The following is a 17905-nucleotide window of genomic DNA, read 5'->3' on the forward strand; positions in this document are numbered from 1 at the left end:
AGAGATCTCTGCAGACCACGGAATGCGGGTGCGGCGGCGCGGCCGCTCTGACCTTCCTGCGGGTCCGCCTGTTAGAGGCCATTTCCAAGCCGGTGCTGACAGCAGAGGGGGCACACCCGGGGGGCCTGGGGACACCCCCCCCTCCTCGGCGGAAACAACCTGCCAGTCTCCGGGGCTTGGTGGGGGGCACAGTGTTGTCCACGTGGCTGAGACGAGGGATGGACCGCATCGGAGCGGCGAGATCAAGGAAAAGCTCCAAACAGAAGAGAAGTGCAAAGCATTTTATTAACACGTCTTTCAAATTACAATACAGCCCGAGACACGTCTCGGCATGGAGTCACACAAGTGATACACACACAGTACATTTTTCCAACCATGTCACTACTGTTCTTCACATGCACTCCTGATAAAGCTGTCACAGGGGTTAGCGCAAGTGAACACTGGGGCAAAGTGAGGCAACGCATCTCCCACAGTGGCAAGTGTCGTGTTTGGTAGAAAACGCGCAGCAGACCCACCCAGAGGAAAAGCAGCTCAGTCATCGGGTGGTTTCTGAACTCTCAACGCGCTCCCCGCAAACACAGCGCGCGACTCCGCCTCGGAGCCGGCAGACGGCGGCCGGGCAGCGCGGCGCGTTACGGCTAGGAAGGACCAGAGTGAGAGCGGCAACAAAGGGTCAAAGAGGCCACAACTTCCAGCGGAAAAACCGGCGCGCCCTCACTAACACTGAACTCATGCACAAGAGGTCCTGCAAAGTAGAGGCGAAACAAGGGGTGAGTAGGGCAGGGCGGGCACGACGCCGGCGGCCAGGGCGCCCGCGCTCCTACAAGCCAAACTGCAAAGTAACAGAAGTCAGCCGTCGCTCTCTCCAGCGGACACCTGGGGGGACAAAGCGTGAGTAAAAACCTGTCAAAGCAAAGGATGAGATGCAACCGAGCTGAAACACGGTGCAAAAACAGGCACAGCGTCCTCGTACCCCCTTCCCGAGGAGTTCTGGATGTGAGACCGGACAGAGGAGCCAGAAAGAATGCAGCGCCAGTGGCAGACGAGGAAGTCCACCGCCCCAGGCAGGCGGGGAGGAGGAGGAGGACATCCAGAGATGAGGAGCTCAAGGAAAGTGATTTTCCAGGAGGGGAGAAGAGCTCTCAGCGGTGGCTGATAGACAGGTTTGGGGAGAAAAGTGCAAGAGAACAGGAAGGAGGGGGGCACTCGGGCCCCGGAGGACGGAGGCACCCAACACGGAGCAGCAGCTCGGAATGGAAAGATCTCGGGCTTTGCTGTCGTCAAACCTGGAAATTAAAGTGTGGAATTAAAGACGAAGACAGAGAGTTAAAATCCTCACAGAGGAAAAGCAATCCTGGATCCCAGGCCTGTGGAGAGCAAAGACAGATTATCAGCACAAAGGCTCACTTGCCCTTCAGCTCAGAGGGTAACCGTGTGCTGTGTGTTGCTGGTTCAAGCGCCCACATCCGAGCCTAAGCAACACCGCAGGCTACAAAACGGAAACAGTCCTTTAAAAATCAGCTTCCACTACGTGTGCCCTTACGAAGAAAACTAACTTTAAAGGAAAATCATGGCTAAAAGAACCTCAGGCTCTACTTTCTAGAGTATATTACTAAATACAGAATATATTAAAATAGGTCACTCTGCAATGTATTAAAAATTTCAAACTACATTGTTCCTCTTTAAAGGGCCTCTATTTTTCTACATACGTTTTAAAATAAGTAAAATAAAACAGAGCAAAACACCATGATCTTTTTACATTTTAGTTGGTTAGAAATAAAAGGGAAAAACAATTTCTCACTAAAGATACCTGCTCTACCTGCCTGTCTCAACAAGATTTCCTACCACAACACAGCACAGGAGAGAGAGAGTTAAGAGTTTTAAAAACATTCTCTAGAACAGGCAGGTTACAACGTGTAAAACCAATGATCCTTCCCAACCACACTCTACCAGAAGAAGGTACACCTGGGATCCAATATGAATCAGGAAGTTCTGCTTTGGTTCTAGGACATAAAACCATGGGCGCTTTAAATGATGACAATTAAATAGGTTGCAAAAAAACCTTACACAAAATCCTTAGGATTTACTAGTGAATCAAGGCCAAGTGCCTTGGGAGAGTTCATATTTACAAATGTCCGAAATAAAGCTTCATTCACAAGTTTTAAAAATAGTTGAGAAGGTTAATCGAAATGCTCATTAAACATAGGAAAATATCTAAACTTTGCCCTACATGGTCTAAACTCGTGGCTTCCTTCACAGGAGGTGGGGCTGGGGGCAACCGGCTCCGGGCCCTCTCCCCTCCCATTCAGGAAATTCCTTTTCAGAATAATGTCACTTAAAAATCTGTAAAGAACCAACAAGGGTTCTCTCAGAAGCCCCCCACCCCACCCCACCCCCAAATAAATAATAAAAAGGTGGTGGGTGCTGGGACTCAGTACCTGACTAAAAGAAGGAAAATCAGGTCTATCAGCATGTAAGACTCCCAAGTCCTCCAAGCAGGAAGGGAGGGAAGATTCAAAATGACCCCAAGAAGGACAGCGTGCCAGGCAGGGAGCCCAGAGCCATCCGCGGAGGGCGGCCCGAGCCGATCGGGAACGCATGTCCTGCCGGCCGGGCGCAGGGGCTCTCCGGGGAGCTACGTGGGACGAGGGGGGCTCAAGGGTGTCCCGCACTGGGCACACAGACCCTACCAAAACCCAACTGTCCGCAACACGGTCCCTGTCAGTCCAGCGGTCCACCAGCACGGTGAGCTTACCTTCAATTAAACAACAAAGAAATTAATTAAAAAAAAAACAAAAAACAAAAAACAAAAAAAACCAGAACAAAACAGAAAACCATAAGCCAAAAGAAAATGAAAGAAAAAAGAATGGAAATGATTGGCTCTCAACACCAACCCTCTGACCAAGGCCCCACTTCCCCGCGTCTCCAGCCCAGGGAGCCAGTCCGGCCTCCTCCCGAGGCAGAGCTCAAGGCCCACACGGGGAACGGTGGCTCTCCGGACGGGTGGGCGCCCTCCCGTCCCCAGCGAAAGCTGCCTGCGAGCCCTCCCGTCTCCCAACTTGACTGGCCGACTCCTCTTAAAGGAGTCTGTGTGTCTGAAGTTCATTATAATACTTATTACAACTCCTCCGTTCTGCAAAACTCCCCTCCCCACCTCCCCTCACACCCTCCACCCTGGACGGCTCTCCCAATCTCCTGCCACGGGCAACAAAGTCTTCTGCTGGCCAAGTAAGGAAAATGTTCTTCGAAAACGGACCCCTAGGTGCATGATCTGAGCTGTGTCACAATTCAGAGATGCCACAGAACCCAGCGTCAACAAGCGTTCATCCAGGACCAGTACAAATCAAGAGAAAACAACCCAGTGAAAAGTAGTCATGAAGCCCCCCTCCCCCCGCCAGTCCCCCCAGGGCAATGGGTACAGGCACCTACATGGGATGCTGCCTGTGCGGGGGGGGGGGGACACCCCCCTCAACATTTCTTTTGGGGAAAAAACCAGGATTTCTCCTTTAGAAAAGTATCATTAGAAGGACTTAACAAAGTGGCCAGACCAACGGCAGTGCTCGGAGAAGCGGCTCCGCGAGCTTACATTACAGCACAAAGTCACAACAAGACAATGCAGGAAGAAGTGCCTCGGCTCCACAGAACCTACTGCGATTACCTTACGCGGTACTCTGCTCTTTACTGACTTCAAGCTTCCTGAATTTGGGAACAAATAATACACAGGTCAGGATAAATGTATTGACTTACTACCATCTTTATAAAAATCGAATATACACACAAACACATCAACAGTCATGGACTGCGTCCGCGCAACTTCCATACGACAACACAAAAGAACTAACAAAGAGCTAAGATTGTTGCTGAATTGAAAGCATTTCCAATTAACATTTTAATTTTAAAAGGTCCGTATTTACAGTCTGTTAAATGCTTCTGCGTCTCATTTTAAATGCATGATAAAGAAAGAACAAAGATAATGGTTGCAACAGATCTTCTAAGAGGGCTCAGCTGACAGTGCTCTGATTTCACTGCGGAAAGCACGCCGACCACGACCACGGCAATAACGTTTCTTTCTAACTCTGCTCCCTCCCTTTCCGGCAGTCCCCTCCGAGGAAACTAGGCTTTGCTCCGGGGCAGTGCCTGGGCGCAGGGAGGCGGTGGCGCTGGGCCTTCTCACCCCTTGGCCCGAGGCTTTCAAGAGCGTCACAGCAAGAGAAAGCCTCCGTGTGTGCAGACGGTTAGAGGACACACACGTCCCGGACACCCGTGCCTACTGAGACAACGCCAGAAGCAGACCTGAAAGTCGCCGCAAGGTCTGTCTTCAACGGGGGAGGCCGCGTAGGACTGGCGAGCGGACCGGCACCAACGAGGAGGTGCGCTTCTGGGCCAACCCTCCAGAGACAACGTGCAGCCCTTCGGCGTCAAGGCCCAGCGCACCCAGACTACCCCGTTTTACAGCATCAGGTGGTCCTGGGCGATAAAGCAAGTCCACCGACGGAGCGCCCGCCCACGGCCCCGCGTGGGGCAGCCGCCCGCGCGCTCTCGAGGACAGCTTCCAGGCCGTCAAGCTCTTCACCTCAACACAGCGCCCACTGGACTGAACCAAACCAACTACGCTTTGAAACCAACTCAGCCCTGCCCTATCTGCCGGTGCCCAGAGTGGCCAGGACAGCCCGTGGTGGCCGGTGAGGCCCTGGCGCGACACCGCCTCCCACGGCGTCGCTGGGGCCCCCGGGAACCGGCGAGGCTGGGCACCTCGGCTAGAGGGTGTTCCAGGGCAGCCTAGGACCGCCTGCTTGCCCCCTGGCACCAGACCTCCTGCAAAGCAGCCACCAACCACCAGCACCGTCTTCCAGCCGACCGCTACCACGCACTGCCACTTCGGGAGCCGCGCCGCAGCGAGCCCCGCGGGGTCTGAACTCCCCCCGCCGCTTGGGGAGCTTCAACTAGAAACACACTAGAATTGTCACCCCGGGGAACAGGATGACACGGGCTCCCACGGCCCCCAGAAGGCTGAGAGGTGGCGGGCTCCCACCGCGTCTAAGTCCACTAAGCGGCCCGACAGGCAGTCTCCGGCGCGAACACAGCTGGCGGGCCAGAGTCTGCCCGGCCCCGAGTGCTGGCTCAGACGGCCCAGGCCCCCGCCACAATAAACCCACAACAGTGCACCTCCTTCATGAGCAGAAACACTGAGTAAGGCACTTTTTAAAACATCTGCCCAGAATGAACTTCACTAAAGGCTGCTGTACGGGAAGGAAGGGTCTGGCCTGAAGGGACCTAACCGGAGCCCCTCAGGCGGGTTCAGGGCGCTACAAACATATGCCAACTGCACTCTGGGCCTGGCAGTCCCTCGCGCCACACTGCACGAGGGGGACCCGCTCCTGTCCGCGGAGGACGGCGCAGCCCTGCTCAAAAGGCCCAAAACAAGTTCATCAATGCGATACCAACCAGGTTCCCAAAGAACGTCTGAGTCACCGAGCCAGGGACGCAAATATGCCCCTCCAGGATGCATTTAAAACAAGGAAAAAAAAAAAAACCCCAGCGGGTGTTCAAGCTCCGGGCCGGCCCTCCACCTCGCATGGTACACACGCACTGTCGCCCGCCTGACAGGGGACTCCACAAGGGCCGCAAGGTGGCCACGCTACGGGCACCTTCTCTAGGCCCAGGGAGGTGGAGTGGGGCCTGCCAGGGCCACTGCCTGACTGGGAAGGGCGCAGAGGGGCGGGAGTCCCCTCCGGCACTGGGAACACACCAGGCGCTTCTGGAGCCGTCACAGGAAGCAGCACCTGCCACAGTCGGTGCCGCTTTCAGCCACCGCACACCCCACTGTCCAGGATATGCAACTGTCGGTTGTAACCACCCGCGTTTTAATCTACGTTTCTCCAAGAGCCTTTGGAGGGCTTCCTGAGAAGACAGCGCAAGTTACGCGTGGCCGGGAAAACACCTGTCTAGCCTGCACTGAAGATAAGTGCAACCATTATCAAGTATTCTTTGCTGTGAAAAACTACTTAAGAATCCGTGACGTTAATGTCCCTTCCTGAAGCTAAGTGATCGATCACATGGTACGACCACGAAGAACGATGTCTACATGCACTGTGAGCACTTGGAAAACAAAAGCAAACGGAAACTGTAGTTCTCTGTGCCGACAACAGAACGTGAAGCAGTCTAACAGCAAACCCCAGTCCGCTGTGTCCCCAAGTCCAGCTGTGCTGGCATCAACACTGGGCTGTGTGCCGCTCCGGACAACAGGCACGCAAGGCTGCAGACGGAGAGGCCTACGCTTGCGGGGACTCCGCGCTGCCACTTCCTCGAAGAAACCCCACAGCCCGGGCAGTGTCAGGTCAGCATCTCCCGCCAGACGTCACTCAACAATCAGGGCCACGTTTATGTGGGACAAATCTATCATGTGCCTGTGGAAATGCAAACCAAGAGTCAGCATTAACGCGACACCACGCACCGGCAGTCAACTTAGCCAGACACCGGAAAACTGAAGTGGTGGGTCCGGATCCACGAAACCATCAAGATTGCAGACAGAGAAGATCAATACAAAAACGGGGCAGGTGACCCACAGGAGAGAAGAGCGAGCCATGGGCGCTCTTCACACACTCCTGGTGCGTCTGTCCAGCAGCAGGTGGGCGCACGCACGCGGACAACCCAAGCTGCCTTGGCGGACAGGCTCTCCCACCCACTCCCACAGCGCCCTGACCACGGAATACACCGGATACCTGTGGAATTTCTGCTGAAATGCTAACGCATGAGCTGGTTCCTTGAACTTAGCTATGGCTTTCCGTTGCTGGGGAAGCATCTGTAAACTCTAGAGAAAAAAAACAGAAATGTGTTAAGAGCATGTTGTACGTGCTTTAAAAAAGCCCAAACACCCAACATATTTATACGGTAGCTTTCACACAAAATTCGAGTCCAGGCTGACACTTGGATCAATGCAGAAAATTCTATCTCCCTGGCAATTTTCTCATCTCATCCAGAGAATCTAACCCCAAACAGTCACTGCCAGGAGTAGCCCCTGTATCCTCCTGGCCTGGTTCGACCGGCCACACAAGCCACTCGATCTTCTCCCTCAACCTCCTCCTCCGTGAGGCCCGCTGGCCGACCCTCGTGGAGAGTCGCTTCCTTCCACATGCCCTCCTGCCAGGCGATTCTCTGCAGGGCCCTCGCTGAACTTTCCGGAAGAGCAGTACTCATCATACGGGAGGGAACTGCCGTTTAGCGGCGGGACCCCACAGCTGCCGCTGGGGGAAAACGAGGCCTTCCTACATCTAGCTCGTCGCAAGGAGGCACAGCGCGGCCGGTGGCGGCTGTCAGAGCAATCTGGTCACACTGTACCCAGAAGAGGACCGCGAAGCGATGCTGCAGGTTAAATCTTCAGGCGCTAAAGAACCATTCCCCAAGCCTCCACTCTCTGAGGCGAAAACCAAGTGAGTCTGTGCATAAGACAGAAGAAAAGAAATGATCCACTGAGCGGAGAGGATCTTCCTTGTCTGAGAAGCAAGCACTGGACAGAGGTTATCTCGGGCCTGGTCCTCACACCTGCCCTGAAGATGGCGCATGGCTCGGAGTTTTCCCTGAGGTCTTGGGATTTAGGGTCTGAGGATGCGGGAGGGGCACGTCAAAGGAGACCTGTGTCCTCTCTCAGCCAGCCCTTCCCCAAGAGCCTGCTGTCTCCCAAGTATCCTGGTGACGGAGCCAGCTCGGCACGTGTCCCTGGGGGGCACAGTGCAGGCTCAGGCTCTGCAGAGGGCAGGGTACGCGGCAGCTGAAGCCGGACGCTTGCTCATCCCAGGACACACTGCCACTGCTCCAGGGACAGCACAGGACTCGATGCCTCACTGTCTGGGCTTCTTCGTGAAGCAGGGCAACCAGGGGAAAAAATGAAGGTGACCTGCCACCCTTAGAAGTGCTGACCTATGTGACTAACTTTAAACCACGTTTCAAAGATCTACAATGGAAACACGTGGCTAAAAATACGAAGTATTCCTCCTTTCAGTAACCGCGGGGGTCTACCAGTCAATACAGCGAGGAGAGCTTAAAAACGGAGCCACCTTCCCCAACGTCACCTTTCGGTGCTTCACGGAAAACTAAACCGTTGCAAGTCGGCCAGCTCCGGAGCGCTGAGCTGTGCACACAGAGCCCTGGAGGAGAAGCAGTCAGCTCGGGACCGGGGACCCCTCCCCACCCCGACCACCGGCCGGGAGTGGCCCCGCCGGGCAGCGCTGAGCTGGGCCTGCCGGCCTGCCGAGCCGAAGCCAGCTAGAGCACCAGACTCCTCCTCTTCTTTGGGATATAAAAACCGGAAGCAAAAGAACTTTCTGGATGATTTCATTTCTCATTAAATTAGCAGCACACCTGAAGCACCACAAAGTGGTCTCTGATGAATGGCATCAACCCCGCCTCCTTGGCCGCACCCTGGGGCTGCATGGCTTCCCCGGCCTGGGAGGGGCACCCCGGGTGCTGGACAGAGGCACCTCCTCCTCCAGGTGACCTGCCTCGTGCTGCTGTTCCCGCCGCCTGTGCCCCATCCTGGAATGAGGTCAGCTGCTGCAACTCTGGGGCTCGGTCCCGGGTGGGGCGGGGGGGGCTGTGGGCAAAGAACCAAGCCTCGGCTCCCGGCAGAGTCAGCTGCAAATCCCACCCTGTCCCCGAGCACCTGCACAGGGCCCAATGCCAGGCCCTTCCTTCTGGCTCTGTGTGCCTCTGGCCTGCTCTCCTCTCCTCCAGCCACAGGGTCACAGGCACCGAGGCCCGAGGGTAGTGACTGCCGCCAGTGCTGAGACAGACCTCAGGCACGCGTCAGAAGAACTCACCTAAACTCTCCTCTAAACATTTAAGAACTTTATTAGGAACAGACAAGAAAAACTCATTTCCGACGGGCGCGTGGGGGGAGCGAACACTCCAGCTTTCCCTGTGACTCCGCGGTCCCGGAGGGAGACCACTTCCCTCTGTGAGAGGAAGGAACTGTGCTTCTCTAAGTAGCAAAATGCACGATGAGACCTGCGTGGGCAGCTGCCCGCTCGGACGCCCTGCCCCCCACCCCGACACGCGTCGAACGGTGACAGGCTCCGACAGCCCGCGGCTGGATCCCAGGAAGACGTCCATGTCACTCAGATCCCTGGCCTCTCGTTCCCAATTAGGGAAAGTGCCTTCTCCTTCTCGGAAGCCCGTGTGTGTGTGTGCGCGCGTGTGTGCATGTGTGCGTGCGCGCACACACACACTCAGATAAACTGCGATGTTATGAAGACACTATCAGGGTTCTGCAGCCCTGAAAATCCGTTTAGTCTTGTCCCCCCCTGACCTCCAGGGGACGCCTGCCTGGCTCACTCGGTTAAGCACCTGCCTTTAGCTCAGGTCGTGATGATGTTGGGGTCCTGGGATCGAGTCCCGCATCTTGCCCTGGCGCTCCCCCAACCTGTGCTCTCTCTCCCAAATAAATGAAACCTTCGAAAATAAATGAGCTGCTTCCCCTAGCACTTCGGTGATCACTTCGAGCCAAGAATGCTAACAGCTGCTTTAAACACACGTGAAACGGCTGCAGCCCTGACCCAGACACCCGTGGGCGGGCCCCTCTGAGGCCAGCCGAGACAAATGGAGAGCACAGAAGCTTCCCCCTGCGGCCAGCGCCACTGGCCTGTTCTCCGTACCCAGCAGGACCGTGTCCCCGCAGCAGTGAACAGCACCGACCGCAGAAAATGCACCCTGCATGGCAGGCAGCCCCCTTGCCCACCCCCCAGCTTAGCAACAGGCTGGGTCGGGTCCCGTCTGCTCCGCAGTCCAGTCGCTGTCCTTGCTCAAGTCCCAGGGCCTGGGCACACCCACCTGCAGTTCCGCAAGCTGACGCTGCTCGTGCTGACGCCAATGGCCCCCACCACCCGCCTCGCTGCCGGCCCAGCTTCCCTCGGCTACACGAACCTGCCCGTGAGAACCCATGCGAGCGCGCGCTTTTAAGAGCTCTCAGGCTGTCGCACGGGGCTCCTGAAAATCCGTTCTTCCTCTGGGTTCCTGACAGGGTTCAGGATGGGTTTTTCACAGTACAGCTTCGGAACATGTGTCCGCGCCTCTATTTTCTTCCCACCTTGTGGCACAGGTCCGTGGTCCACCTACACCGACCATACCCAGTGCTTTCCTTCCCAGATGTCCTCAGCTGCAGAACGGCTGCACTCCTGCCTCCTCCAACACCTCCTCGATGGCTCAGGACCAGCCGCGCTTCAGGGCAGACTGAGGCGCGCTCCCGACAAGCAGAGGGCAGGGCCCCGAGGGGCGGACCGGGAGCGCGCCCCCTTGGGGTCAGCACCACCTGCCGAGAGCACACCTGCCCCTGCAGCTGGGGTTGTCCTGGCTTGCTTGTTGCCCCTCAAGGGCGACGTGGAGGCCCCCGGCCTCGTCCACCCCTCAAGGTTTGCCAGGGCACAACGGAGAGCAACGAGGAGCGCTGAAGTGCTTGTGCAGGTGACCCGAGGGCGAGGGGAGGGGGTGCTGTCCGAGCGGTGCACACCCAGACCCGGCAGCACCGGGACGGGCCCTGAAGCCTCGTCGCAGAGCCCGGTGCGGGTGCGACCCCGGCCGCAGGGCGAGGGGCTGCGGCAGCCTCCACAACAATCTGCCCGGGGCCTCCCCACTCTGGACCCAGCTCCGGGACGACCCGCACGGCCGCTGGGCCGCAGCCAGAATGTGCACAACGCCGCTGCCCGTTCCCCACACCGGAGCTGTCAGCGACCATCGCAGCAGGGAACCCGCCAGAGTCTCATTAAGTGACTCCAAACGTTCTGCTTTTGTGAAGAAACTACTTTTTGTTTTTACACCGTGACATTTCACTTATTTATAGGATAACAAATTCCTCTTCTTGGCACCATTTCAGGCATAACCTACCAAAAGGGGAAGTAAAGACAATGAAGCAAAAAACCACAGGTGTTTCAACCAGCCTATGTCCTGACCCCAAGAGCTCCCTCGGCTTCTGGGTTTCAGGACAGAGCAGGAGGTCAGGGTCACTCCTGCAGGAAGCCGTGCAGGCCACCAGCCAGCAGCTGAGCGTGCGCGCCACTGCCCACAGCCGCCCCGGCCCCCGTGAGCAAGCAGCAGCTGCCTCCGGCTGGGTGTGCCAACCGAGGCTCGGCCTTCTCGCAGATCAGACTCCAGCCACCGCTAGCTTCGGAGCGCCACACGGCTCCCCCACGGTGCCCGCTCCCCTGAAACTCAGAACACGCCCTGTACTGCTCACACCACTGCTGCCCCCTGGTTGTAACAGGTCTTTCCCTGCTCCGTAGAGAAGGAGTCAAATACAGGCCTTACACCGGACCCTCTAGAGAGGCTTCTGAGCACCGTTTAAGGGAATGCCGCATCCATCTAGAAGAAATGTGGCCGCCCCGTCACGGTCCAGGGTCACACTGAGCGCGCCTCTCCGGTTCCACGGTTCAGTGTGACGATTTTCTCTGTAACATAAAGGCCCAAAGGACCAGGGTACCTCCCTGCCCGACACCACCACTTGCTGTTACCCGACGTGGACACAAGGTGGCACCAGAGCCCGCCGCACACAGAGCTCCACGCAGAGCTTGGGCGTTCCGGGCCTATGCGCACTTACGCCATTGGGCGAGCCTGGTCGTAAACGTCATTCTCCAATGTGTCATCAGTGTCACTCTTCAGCTATCCAACACTGGCAGGCCCTTGTTATGTTAGTTGCTGGTTTTTTTTTAAATTAAGAAACTTGACCTTTTGTGAATACCGTGTTTATAAACTCCCCCTCAAAACCCTCCTATGGGACTAAGACCGGCAAGATGCGAGCTTTCTCTTCCCCAGGGAGGAAGGACAGGCCCCTCCCTAAGTGCTCCGTTCATCACGCCCCAGGGAGTTCTCTGGGGCGGATGGAAGGTCACCGTCCACCCCATTTTTAGGGTACCCGATGGAACCCAGAGAACGCATTCCCCTCCTATCTTCCCTCGCTTTCTAGCCCAGAACGAGGCATTAAATAATCCTACATCGTGTTTGTTTGGCTTTAGGTTCCCTCAACCAAACTTTATTTACAACTAACTGATCTCCAATACTTTTCAGAACGGGGGGGTTGGGGGAGCCATTCAAGAGATCTATAGGCCCCAAATGCAAAATTCAAAATTCAAGTTTTAAGATGGTTAAGACCACGGTGAGTGCCCTGGCAATGGCTCCAAGCAGCAGTGTGATGGGGAGCTGCCCGTGGTTCAGATATGGACCCTGACAACCACGTCCCACGAAGACGCTCAGGACAATTACCAAGACTCCACGTGAGGGAGCAAAGCCATGACCACTGTGGAGAAAGCAGCCGCGCCGTCACCCCCCAGCCCACAGGGCAACGGAGACACGGAGACAGGAGACTGCCCACGAGCCCTCACAGGAAACACCAGGCCTCAGAACTCCCAGATTTGGCTCTGGTTAGTCTGGACCCACTGTGAGGGGTCCCCCGATTCTCCACCACCGCGCGGGAGACTCTCAGACCAGGACAATCACGCACTAACACACGTCCAGTGCCACTGTCAGCTCTGCTCCCGCAAACCCGCCCCGTCGCGGGGACCTGTGCGCAGGGGCTGCCACTGTCAGCAGCGTGAAAGCCCCTGGGCATTACCGACCGTCTCTGCCACACCCTGCGTTACCGGCCGCCCGGAACACGGAAGCCCAAGTGCTAACTTCCTACTACGACACGCAGACAGATAAGAACGCTCCCCGCTCCCTCCAGAAATGAAGGACAGGGCGGGTTTGAGAAGCATTTTCATCCACGCCTCACAGGTAGTGACTGACTCTCGATGGTAGACAGATTTCAAACATGTTAAGAATTATTTGTATCAACTCTAGTCTAAAAATGTTTCCCCATTCGCTCACGCAACAAGAGGCTGTGAAAGAGCCTGAGAGGAGGCACGCACAAATCTGATGTTCACACTCCTCGTCTTGCCCACTGGGATCTGACGCGGTGCGGATGGCATCTGGGATGGGGGTGGGGGAGGGTGGGACAGGAGAAGGCCATGACTCGGATGCGGACGGGACACGACCCGAGAGACACAACGCTCAAAGAAACCCAGGCCAGCTGGCTTCTCTGTGGATGTAGCCGTGAGACCAGAGAGGACACAGAGGCTGGGCGTTTGCATGGACAACGCCATTCACCACGGACCTGGGCACACCTGCAGCCGGCTCAGCGGAGACTACGGAGCATTGAGAAACTGCCCGTCGTAAGACAAAGAGATCAAACTGTAGTCTGCATTATTTCATGTTTGTAAAATCGAAACCACGTTTCATAGTTGTTAACATGTGAGCTACTTCTCCAAATTAGGGTCAAGGAGGGTAGATGCTTTAAAAGTTCCAAGTTATCTCAACCGAGAGTGCACGACAGAGCCGAGCGTCAGGATACTGAGCCTCTGAAAATTTCCAAATCATCTAAGGCAAAGTTCGGACATTAGGCATCCACAGTAAATAACGTACGTGTCTTTCTCCTCAAATGTGCTCTTTTAGCACGAAGTAACCGAAAGGGCATTAATCGAGACAGTGGGTCCTGGGAACGGGCCCCGGGGGACACACCTGAATGGGACCCACGGACGTCAGCAGGCTCTTCAGCTGGACGTCAGTCGTGGACGAGGAGAGCCCTTCGACGGACACGACACAGGGCTGGGGCTTACACTCCACCACCCGGAGGTTCTGCTTGTTCGGTGTCAGGCGTCCCCGGCCCATCGCTCCGGCCACGCCTCGGCCTCTCCCGTGCATGAGGACCTGGCAACAGCAAAAGTACAGTTTGACTTTGAAGCTTTGATTTTCCCCGCAGCTACTAAGATCACATACGCGGACAAACAGCTCAGAATCCACGAAGATCGACCACGAGCTGCGGGATCAGCCGTACATCCACCCACCTCCAGGGCAGACCTGAATGTCAAGGTGAAACTACCCCACGAGTAAAGCAAAGGAAGACCCAGCAGCGCCAAGTGTGCATCTACCTCGGTCCCAAGCACAGGAGGAGGAGGCCCTTTCCACGTAACCACCGCTGGCGGATGCAGCGGCAGGATCAGAGGGGTTGAGAAACTTGTTTGGGTTTGGTCCTAACAACTCCAGAGCCCAAATTTCTCCCGGCGTACTCCAAGCCACATCTGGGGAGACTAGTGCCACCATGCGCCCACAAGCCACAACGTTATGGACCCGAGGCTCCTCGTGACTCTGTGTGGCTGGCACCCCGAGAATCTGAGCAGGTTCTGTAGCTGGGGTGGTCACCTCCCATCTGCTGCACCATCCCGCACATCGCAGCGCTTTCATACCACACCGACACCCAAGCACAATGGTGCCCGCACGCCCACCGCCACCTCAGTGATGAGGTCCCTGGTCTAAGGTAGGGCCCCGACCTCAGGAGATTTTTAAGTTGCCCACGGATTCAAAACTACTCCTATGGGGTCTTTTCTAAAGAAGAGGAGACACTGAGGTAAGTACCACGCGCCGAGTGCTTTCTCTAAAACACAACTTGTCCTCTGTAGGGAAGCAGTGAAATGCAGGTGGCAAGTCGAAGTCAACAGCACCAGGGCTTCCAGACATCCTAACCCTAATTCTACCCTGGAGTCCGGGTACAAAGGGACAAAAATGGCCTCCTGTTCCATCCCAGAAAAGGGCAGAGAGGAAGGTAAGTAGAAATCATAAAGGAACTTTTGCACATGAACCGGGCACCACACAAAGGGAAAGGCCTACAAACTGACATTTTTTAACACTCCCCAGAAGGCAACAAAACTCCACCTGGGAAATGAGTTTTTGAAAAGTGCAAAAGAATATTTCAAGAGAAGTCACAATGGAAAACATGCATCAAAAGGTACACGTAAATCACATCAATAAGAAAAAGGATAAAAACCGTATGATCATTTCAACAGATGCAGAAAAAGCATCTGACAAAGTACAACATCCATTCATGATTAAAAACCAACAAAATAGGTCTAGAGGGAACATACCTCAACATGACTAAGGTTATATATGAAAACCCACAGCCAACACCATACTCAAAGGGGAAAAACTGAGAGCTTTTCCCCAAAGATCATAAACAAGAAAGGGATGTCCACTCTCACCACTTTTATTCAACACAGGACTAGAAGTCCTAGCCACAGCAATCGGACAAGATAAAGAAGGAAAAGGCATCCAAACTGGTTAAGGAAGAAGTGAAACCCTCACTACCTGCAGCTGACATGATACCATACACAGAAAACCCTAAAGACGGCGCAAAATACCCACTAGAACTGATCAATGAATTCAGTAAAGTCGCAGGATAAAAAAATCAATGTACAGAAATCTGTTGCATTCCCATATATTAATAATGAAACAACATAAAGAGAAATTAAGAAAACAAGCCCATTTACAGTTACACCAAAAATAAACGCCTGGGAATAAACCTAGGAGGGGAAAGACCCATACTCTGAAAACCACACAACACTGGTCAAAGAAACTGACAACACAGAGAGATGGAGAGACATTCTACGTTCATGGCCTGAAGAACAAATTATGTTAAAATGTCTACAATACCCCAAAGCAGTCTACACATTTAGTGCAATCCCTATCAAAATGCCAACAGCACCTTTCATAGAACTAGAACAATCCTAAACTTTGTCTGGAACCGCAAAAGACCCAAAACAGGCAAAGTAACCCTGGAAAAGGAAAGCAAAGCTGGAAGCATCACAATTCCAGACGTCGAGTGGCACCTCAGAGCTGGGGTGATCAAGACAGTACACTACTGGCACAAAACAGACATGCAGATTAAGGGAACAGAACAGAAAACCCAAAAATAATCCCAGAACCGCATGGCTAATTAATCTTTGATAAAGGAGGCAAAGAAGGGACGCCTGAGTGGCTCAGCCGGTTAAACCACTGCCTTCCGCTCAGGTCATGATCCCAGAGTCCTGGGATCGAGTCCCACATCGGGCTTCTTGCTCAGTGGGGATCCTGCTTCTCTCTCTGCCTCTGCCTGCCTCTCTGCCTGCTTGTGCGCGCTCTCTCTCTCTCTCTCTCTGACAAATAAATAAATAAAATCTTTAAAAATAAAAAAAAAAATAGAGGCAAGAGTATGCAATGGGAAAAAGTCTCTTCAACACGTGGTCTTGGGAGAACAGCGCAGCCACGTGCAGAAGAATGAAACAGGACCACTTCTGACACCACACACAGAGATAAACTCAAAATGGATTAAGGACCTAAATGTGTGACCTAAAATCGTAAAAATCGTACAAGAGAGCATAGGCAGTAATTCTCGAACACTGGTCATAGCCATATTTCCTAATGTGTCTCCTGAAGAAAGAGCAGTGAAAGCAAAGAGAATTCACTGGCGCCACAGCAAAATAAAAAGCTCAGCAAGTTAAACACTGGAAAAGGCAGCCTGCGGAATGGGAGAAGACATCTGCAGATGACCTATCTGATACCGGTCTAGTACCCAAAATACATAAAGAACTCATACAACTCAATACCCTAAAACCAAATAATCCAGTTAAAAATGGGCAGAAGACAGACATAGACATTTCTCTAAAGAAGATCTTTCCAGATGGCCAACAGACACATGAAAAGGTGGCCCACGTCATGCCTCATCGGGGATAATGAAAACAACGGCGGGCGAGCACCTCCGCTGTCCGAACAGTGAAAATCAACAACACAGCAGCTGAACTGTGGAAGCAGCCCCAGTGTCCACTGCAAGACGAACGGAGGAAGAAGATGTGGCGTGTGCGTGTGCACGCGCGTGCATACATACGACATACACACACACGTGCAGTATTACTCAGCCACAAAAAGGATGAAATCTTGCCATTTGCAATGATGTGGATGAAGCCAGAGAGTGTTATTCTAAGCAAAGTCAGTCAAAAAGAAAAAAATACCATATGATTTCATTCTCATATGGAATTTAAGAAAAAAAATGTACAGGGAAAAAAAGAGGCAAACCAAGAAACAGACTCTTAGCTCTTGAGAACAAACCGGTGGTTACCCGGCAGGGGTGAGGGGGAGGCCGGTGGGCAGAGGGGTGAGATGGGCGAAGGGGGTCAGGAGCACACTTAGCACAGTGAGCACCGGGTAATGTGTGCAATTTTGCTGAAATTAACTACAGTGGAATTGGAGGGGGAAAGTTGCAAGTAAAACTGGCTGGAAACCAGCAATAAGTTAAGTATTCTTATATTCTAGCTATAGTAAGTTACAATATTAATAATAATATCCTTCACCAAATGCTTCCCTCATACACCAGGGATCATGCTTTTTATCTGCATCTTCTTATGAAATCCTCCCAAGAGCCCAGGTGAGCTAGGAAACATCGCCGTCCTCACTTCACAGGAGAGCAAAGGTTTCAGATGCGCATGGCTGTCGGGGGCAGGAGGCCTCTAATGTCTCTCCTCGTGTACGGGGGGACAGCCCGTGACTGGAGTCAGTTTAGACCGGAGCAACCTTCAAAGACTGAAGATCTGATGTCTGTACCCCTGTCCTCTGTTGCAAAAAGGGAATAATTTTGTTTGCTCCTACATCAAGGGCTTATGATGTCGACAAAGGCATTTAAATACTTCCAAGACCCAGAATGGCCTTCACAGTGAGTATTACTACTGAGTATCAGTAGGAGGACGAGCAGAGAGGAAGAGCTAGGAGACTGCAGAGCTTTCCAGAAGAAACTCAAAGCAGGTGTCGCTGCCCTGCTTCTTCCCTTGCTTAACTCCATCAGACGAGGGGCATCTGACTTATGCACCAAGAGGAGACTTTACTTTTGGGCAGAGAGGTGGAGGCCTGGGGGAAGTCACAGAGACAGCTCCCCTACCAGCCGAGGGGAAGGGCGCCCTACCACAGGGACATAACGGGACAAAGCAGACACTCTTCTCCTAGGGGAGGTTTTAAATTCCGTGCGCAAAAGGAGAACAAGCACCTCTGCAGAAGGCATTCTGGATGCCCGTGTCTCTTGTCCCAC

The 17905-nt window shown here is 54.0% G+C and overlaps 1 protein-coding gene across 2 annotated transcripts in view; it reads right to left on the minus strand.

The window, feature by feature from the left end:
• Positions 1-5531: 5531 nt before the first annotated feature.
• The window catches only part of RBM33 (RNA binding motif protein 33), a 128226-nt gene continuing 115852 nt past the window's right edge, over positions 5532-17905 (minus strand). For both annotated transcript variants that reach the window (XM_032840274.1, XM_032840273.1), the window contains exons 16-18: positions 13540-13728; positions 6723-6811; positions 5532-6407 (exon numbers count right to left, since the gene is read on the minus strand). In XM_032840274.1, coding sequence (XP_032696165.1) covers positions 6359-6407; positions 6723-6811; positions 13540-13728 — 327 coding nt within the window. In that variant the 3' untranslated portion in view covers positions 5532-6358. The remainder of the gene's footprint in view (positions 6408-6722; positions 6812-13539; positions 13729-17905) is intronic.

Source organism: Lontra canadensis, unplaced genomic scaffold, assembly GCF_010015895.1.
Source record: "Lontra canadensis isolate GAN:19392208 unplaced genomic scaffold, GSC_riverotter_1.0 scaffold111, whole genome shotgun sequence".
Lineage (NCBI taxonomy): Eukaryota > Metazoa > Chordata > Mammalia > Carnivora > Mustelidae > Lontra > Lontra canadensis.